This window comes from Pleurodeles waltl, chromosome 2_2, assembly GCF_031143425.1.
Source record: "Pleurodeles waltl isolate 20211129_DDA chromosome 2_2, aPleWal1.hap1.20221129, whole genome shotgun sequence".
Lineage (NCBI taxonomy): Eukaryota > Metazoa > Chordata > Amphibia > Caudata > Salamandridae > Pleurodeles > Pleurodeles waltl.
The window spans coordinates 1,107,297,745-1,107,304,840 of record NC_090439.1 but is presented as its reverse complement, the minus strand read 5'-3'; the positions used below and the strand labels follow the sequence as shown (position 1 = coordinate 1,107,304,840).

The 7,096-nt window shown below is 50.4% G+C and overlaps 1 protein-coding gene across 1 annotated transcript; it reads right to left on the bottom strand.

The window, feature by feature from the left end:
- Positions 1-2,531: 2,531 nt before the first annotated feature.
- Positions 2,532-5,957, bottom strand: MAFA (MAF bZIP transcription factor A). The gene has a single exon (XM_069220899.1). It carries the CDS (start codon positions 5,253-5,255, stop codon positions 4,317-4,319), a length of 939 nt encoding a protein of 312 aa, XP_069077000.1. The 5' UTR covers positions 5,256-5,957; the 3' UTR covers positions 2,532-4,316.
- Between the last annotated feature and the right edge of the window lie 1,139 nt (positions 5,958-7,096).

Here is a 7,096-nt window from a genome sequence, read left to right as displayed (position 1 = left end):
GATGTCTTTAGGTGCCGGGATGAGGTGAGGCTGTAATGTAAACCAATGGTGCCCGTTCACGGTCCCCAGAATGACAAAGGCCGGGCCAGTAAACCATGGAAGGCACTAAGCCGAGTGCGTTACTTACCCGATCCTGCTCCCTGTGATAGCGACGTTTCTATGTCGCACATTCCGTCAGACTAGTGACCTTCACAGCCCTGTCAGTCACATTTTACGGCCATTCGACTAAACTGGGCACTGATGTCCAGCTAGGAAGGTGAACGGCTGAGTGTGTCAAACCTTTAACCCTGCATGTCACACCTAGCAGATCTCATCTGTCTTGCAAAGCAGTTTTACAACCAAAACAGTCTCATGGCGACATAGTAGTGGCCGATGACTGCGACAGCCCGTCGTCTTCCCAGAAGAAAGCACATGTGCGCAGCCTGCAGTGGGTCTGACATTTGTGGAACAGGCGCCAGTCCTTAAACATACAAATGTATTTTTTCTTTTGAACCATCGCAGATGTCTGTGGGCAGTAAAGCAAGTGAGCAGTGAACAGTTCGAAAAGTGCGCTCCACCCCTAAGAAAGGCAAACGCACCCCCATCTTAAAAGAGGTCAGCGTAAAGCTGGCTATAAAAAGCGGATATGGAGAAAGACTTTTTCAAAAAAAAATTCGTCTCCAGTCCCAGGCCCAACAACATGCAGACAGGATGGAACAGAGGCGCGTTCCAACCACTGGGATGCTGCCAAACAAGTGCGGAGAGGCCTCAAAAGCCCAATGATATTTTGCTGCACAAGTTCGGAATGTTAATTGCATTTCCCCCGAAATAATCGCTTTCTGGTCCAAAGTAATTTGTTCACTATCCGAAAAGACGTTCTCGCAGTTTGTCCATCTTCATTGGCGTTACCCTCGTCTCCCTTTCAACCCAGGGCCCTCAATGTTATGATCAATCAATGTATAATGTACTTCTTAGTGTAACTATTACGCACTAACCTGACCCAAAGGCTTCTGGGCGCTGGACACTCGATAGGAGAGAAACATCAACCTTCAATCACCGTTACAAGCTAGAGATGTACCGCTGTCATCATCGCAAGGCGGTTCTGCACATAACGGGCATGGCACTGCCAAGTGCCTCACAATATCTCTACTGCTTTAGGGCCTACGCTTTTGACTGTAGCACCTGGGGGCCTCAGCTCTAATTCCGGCTTCGGCACTGGACCTAAAATCATGTGGTTCTGGGAAATCGCTGCGCCGAAAATTGCAAATACATCCAATGAATGTGTGACTGAAATGTTTAAATCCGTGCAGGATGTACGCAATCTTTACAAATCTCCAGCCCCGCATTAATGTACGATACTCTTCCGTGATACACGGGACGGGTCTTCCCTCCTACACCTGGGAGGAGTGAGCGTCGAACTAAGCGGTTTCTGCGGGAGAGAGAACCGCCAAGTGGCGGACACTTCTGTGAAGTGGGGTAGCCTTAGCATGTTGTGCTACCGCCGACCTTGCATAAAAGTAAGAGGCGAAACTGCTTTCTTACTGGTCAATACCAAGGACAAGTTAATACCCACAGCCATCGTCCTGCAGCTTCGAAGTACTGAAGAGAACAGCTAACAAATAAATCACTGGTCTGAACAGTAAGGCGCCTCGAGAATCACATAAGTGGAGACGAGTTATTCGTCCAAATTAAATGGCAATTAAGAATGGCAGACAAAACGTTGTTTTTCAACCCGCACAACTCGGTCCAGGGAGAAATGCTGCAAACCCCTGAAATTTGGTAGGAAAAATGCAGAAGTCAAGTTACTGGAGACAAACTGCCCCGTTGAGATCCACATTTGGTCACAGAAGAGTACAGAGACACAAACGTTAGACTGAGTTACCCAGGATCACGCAGTTATGCAAACTAGGGAGCGGAGGTTTAGAAGTCTACCAGACACCGCCACCCCGTTTCGAATTAGTTTTACTCCAAGAACTGCACACTCGAAGCAGGCCACACAAGCAAACTGGACTCAAAGCTGTATTTGACAAATGAACATCATTTAGGTTCACACCTCATGTGACAGTTACTACACCTTTCGTTTGACTTTACGAGCCTGTTGCACATTCTCTAGTGGGCTAAGCGACTGTACCCCCTCCTGCAGTTTGGGGTTCGTGAAGTGTCTCAGACCCCGCTGACCAGTCCAATAAAAGTGACGACAAAACACTGACTATTGTTTGCGGACTTCCAGCACCAAATTTCGAAGGAACAAACGCAGGATGCGCCCAATCCTCAGAAACAGGAACACAAACCATTCGAGTTGTCTTTTCGGTTGGCAGTGCACCGCATGCTATACCGTGCTTCCGAAATACTCTCGTGTATTTTACCAAACTCCCGCACAAGATGGTCCTGGGGTAGAACACTGCCACCCCACCCCCAAATAACTGCAGCCCTCTCAGCCCTCCAAGCACCCCTGCTTGCAGACGGACGTCATAAAAGTTCATCACAAATAAAACGTAGGCACTTCTTTGAGCCAAGCACAAAAACAGTGAGTGCAACACCTCCATCTTTCCAAAGAGTTTTTATTTTGTTTATAGCAAACGAAAGCTGAATACGTTCAGTTTTCCTTATGTCTTTTTTGCATTGACGGACAATGCAAAAAGAACGAGAACACGTCATGAGCATCAAAAAAGATATACGGTTTGAGGTTGCAACAGCCCAGTTCTTCGAAAAAAGCAGTTCATACAAAATAAAAACAAAAAGACGACATTTCAACGAGATGCAGTGTTGGCGACCATCGGAAACACTGCGAATACATTGCATAAAAGCCCCAGTGTGCACCAGTTCACAAAGTTAAACTATCTTTCCAATAAAAAATAATAAAAAATATCACTGTTCACCTCTCAGTGAGACTTTAAACTGCACAAGCACACCAGTTGTGCGCCTTTCGTTTACGCTGCATTTGCAGAAATGGTTCCCATTTTCCACTGAAAGGTGCAATTTAAAAATAAAAATGCTGAACAGAAATTAATAAATTAATGTGGTGCATAGAGAATAGCAGCCGGTCTAGTTGAAGTTTATGTTTTTCCCACCAGATGGCTTCAGAATGTAACTGTTCCATGCATTGGGTGTGTTTTCTTTTCCCAACAGCATAGATATCTGTATCATTTAAAAAATCTCTAGAACAAAACAACATTAGGTATCCGTTTGACTCCATTATATAGTGCACGAGGCCCCGTTACCTGCCTCTATTAAATACGATACTTGTTTGAATATTCCTTGCATGCTATTGTTACATACAAACTTTCATTAAGACGTATTCGTTTGTTTTTGTGTTGTTTTTCAATTACCCCCCCAAGTTAAAAAAAAGTAGGCTGGGTTAAGGTAAAAGAAAACAAACCATATAGCTCTACAATATTTACAAAGATGTCACTTTAAATAATGTGAATATTGGCTCAGGTTTTCCAGAAAACATAAATAAGGGAAAGGGGCGCGGAGGTGGGAGGGCGATAAATAACAGGTAAAAGCAAGTAACACTCATCACTTCAGATGGCGCAGCCCCAAAATTGTTCTTTTTAGATTAGGGACGTTTTTATCAAGTCTCCTGGTGTCAGTGTCTTGAAAGCACAAGATTCCAGGTAAAACGTTCAGTTACCAATATATTAGATTTTTAAGACTATTAGGCATATAATTTAAAGATGCGGAAGGAGCAAAAAAAGTGCTTAGTCTGAAGCAAGTTTGAGGAAGAGTGGATGGTGGCAGCGGCTTTAAATAAACTCTGTGACATGCGTGCAGCCCTCCTCGCCTGGTACAAAAACACAATGAATGGAATACCTTACATGTCCCGCATGCAGGGTTGCTAAAAAGTGTCAAATTAAGACCCACAGTAGTTTTTGCAGAACACTTTTAGCATCAGTATCTTTCAGCGTTTTTTGTATTATTATTCTGTGTTGTTTTGTTAAGTGTTCTGTAGTCATGAATAAGCTTTCTTCCTAATATTGCTTGAAAAGTTATTTCCCCAACTTACAATCCTCGGTTCCCTTTTTCGACTTTCCTTTTAATGGAAGTATTCGTGAGCTTAAGAGTTTGTCGTGAGTTCCTGTCTCCGATAACTTTTCCTGTGTCAGGGTCCAGTTGAAGTCCAGATTTGAGGGTTCGCGTGAGGATGGCGACCGGGGGAGCGCGTGGGTTTGTCGCAGTCGGGCGGGCGCCCGAGGGGTGAGGAGCGGGGCCGCGCGAGCGAGGAAGGGCGGCTGTCGCTGTGCACGGCGGACGGGAGTCTCCGGCCCCCGCGGGGCCCGGCGTGTATTTACAGCGCTCCCTCCGAGAGTCCTGTGCGCGGGAGCACGTGCGCGCGTCTACATGAAGAAGTCCGCGGGCGCCTTGCCGGCGTGCGGCGGCGACGGGTCCCTGCCGGCGGCCGTGGAGGTGAAGCTGCGGCCGGCCAGCTTCTCGAACTTGTCCTTGTAGAGGTCGCGCTCCTTGGCCAGCCGCGCCACCTCCTGCTTGAGCTGCTCCACCTGGCCCTGCAGCTGGCACTTCTCGCTCTCCAGGATGTGCCGCTGCTGCACGCGCTTGTAGCGGCAGGACTGCGCGTAGCCGCGGTTCTTCAGCGTGCGCCGCTTCTGCTTCAGCCGGATCACCTCCTCCTTGCTGAAGCCGCGCAGCTGCCGGTTCAGCTCCCGCACCGACATGCTGACCAGCTGGTCGTCGGAGAAGCGCTCCTCCAGCCGGCTGAGGTGGTGGTGGTGGTGGCCGTGCGCCGGGTGGTGGTGGTGCGGCAGGCCGCCGCCGCCGGCGCCGGCCGGGGGCGCCAGCTCCTCGCCCGGGTAGGGCTGGCCGCGGAAGCCCTCGTAGCCCTGGTGGTGGTGGTGCGGGTGGTGGTGGTGCGCGTTGCCGATGAGCGCCTCCACCGCATCCTCGGGCGTGAGGTTCAGCGCCTCGGGGTTGAGGTGGTGCTGGTAGTTGGACATCCAGTACAGGTCCTCCAGCTGCGGCTTGCCGGCCCCGCCGCCGCCGCCGCCGCCCTGGTTGCTGCCGCCGGCTCCCGGGTGGGTGAGGTGTCCCGGCGGGCCCCCCGGGCTGGGAGCGCAGAAGCTGGGCGACGAAGGCACGGACGAGCAGGGGGTGCTGAGCGGCGTGGAGGAGAGCGAGCCGGCGGGCAGGCGGTGGCAGAACCTCTCGGCTTCGGGGGGCTCCTTCTTCACCTCGAACTTCATCAGGTCGAAGTCGTTGACATACTCGATGGCGAGCGGGCTGTTGGGCAGCTCCGCGCTCATGCCCAGCTCCGAGGCCATCTCCAGTCCATACACGGGGCCGGCGGTGTCACTGCTGCTGCTGCTCACGGCTCCGAGCGCCTGCCGCCTCCCCTCCCCGCTCCCCTCTGCACCCTCCCACCGGCCTGGGACAGGCAAACTTGACAGCGCGCACTCCCTCCTCCCCACAGCAGCAGAGGGGGCAGGAGGGGCGCCCCCAGGAGCGGAGAGGGTGTCTCCTCCGGCGGTGGCCCTGAGGTGGGGTACCCTACCCCAGGGCAAAGAGATCCAGTAACTTCACTGATCGGCAGCAGGGGTCGCCGACAGCACCAGAGGGTTCAAAGCATCGACACACCCCCTGCGGCCTGCAAAGTTGCCACGGGGGATCGAGAGCAGTCCGGAGGCCACCCAAAGGGCCCAGCAGCCTCAGTGCTTGTACTTCTTGAAGCTTTTTCTTTTCCCTATATTCTCTGCAAATGTATTCAGATTTTGGCAAAGTCCCGCGCTCCCTGCAGCACTAGTCCAGATGTCAGAGTCTCTGACTGAATACTTGCATGCACAGCATTTGCACGTGTTTTCTCTCCTTTTAAATGTTGATTTTCAGCTGGTCATTCCTTCCGCAGCACATCCTCCAAAGTGTAGCAGACACCCTCGCCTTTCACGTGCACTGCCTGAGAGCGGAGTAGACCTCCCTGGCACTACCCCTCCTCTTCCACAGCCAGCGCCAGGAACCCTCTGCTTAGTATCTGAAGTGCTGAATGGAGGCACCCTGTATCCTTTTACGAGAGGACTCAACCAAGCTCCACCCACCCAGCCGCGAGGATCCAGCTTATGGCCAATGGCACTGCGCCCTGCCTGCTCTTACTTGCATATCCACATGGCAACCAACACCCAGGGACCTGTCAATCTGCGCTCCAAACAGCTGGACGAATACGAGAAAGACAAGCACAACAATGGTCCCTCTGGTGGCCGTTTCTGTGAACTGCGCCCTTGTGCAACACAAGCGCACTGAGCATGTGCTCATTTACTGAGCCAAAGGCAACAGACCAGGCGTTTCAGTGTTTTCTGTATTCGTAGCAAACAACACATCAATTTATAAATGTAACACGACTGTGCACACACGAACTGGGTGTGGAATTATTGTCCGTGATGCAGTTTCTTTTTAAATCACTTTTAACAACGGGGATGCACATAGCTCCAAAACATGATAAAATCCCCTCTTTTGCTGAAACCCCTGCTGCACTACAAATCTTCACACACTGTGACTCAACATTTACGAACGAAACAGTGTAATAATTGTACCTTGCAACATGAGAGCTGCGCAACCTTTCCAATGCCACATGCTAGCCGGCACATTTTGGGGAAAAAACAAATACAAAAATTCACTTTCGAAAAATGCACAGAAAGTGGACCCAATACTTCAGCATAATATAAATACGCATTAGCTTGAAAAGAAAACGATGTCAAATTCTAGGACAAATGTTAAAGAACTATTTGCCGACAGAAATGCGACAAAAGTGAATATTTTTTAATATCAGATTTACAATTCCTCCCTTCTCCATTGACCAATTACAATTATGAAAGATTCCTGCTGGCGAGCTGTGTGCCCCATACCAATACTTCTTGTCACCCCAACCTTAAAAGATAAAAAAGAGAGGGCGAGAGAGAGTGTGTGTGGTGCTATCGATTTCAGATACCTGCCATATCAGATTTAGGGCAAGCCGGCATAATAATCTATTCCTTTGAAGGACTGTCTTGGTCAACCCCGCCTGGTCATATATCTGCCGCGGGGGAGCCAATAGCTGTCAGGAGACGGCGCTGCAGGGCCTGCCTGAGGAGGGCCACACTCGTCTGCTGACGCAGCAAGCACTGACTGCACATCT

What these genes read in the sequence shown, in the direction of transcription:
- MAFA (XM_069220899.1), bottom strand. Translation starts at nt 5,255, where the DNA reads ATGGCCTCGGAGCTGGGCATGAGCGCGGAGCTGCCCAACAGCCCGCTC.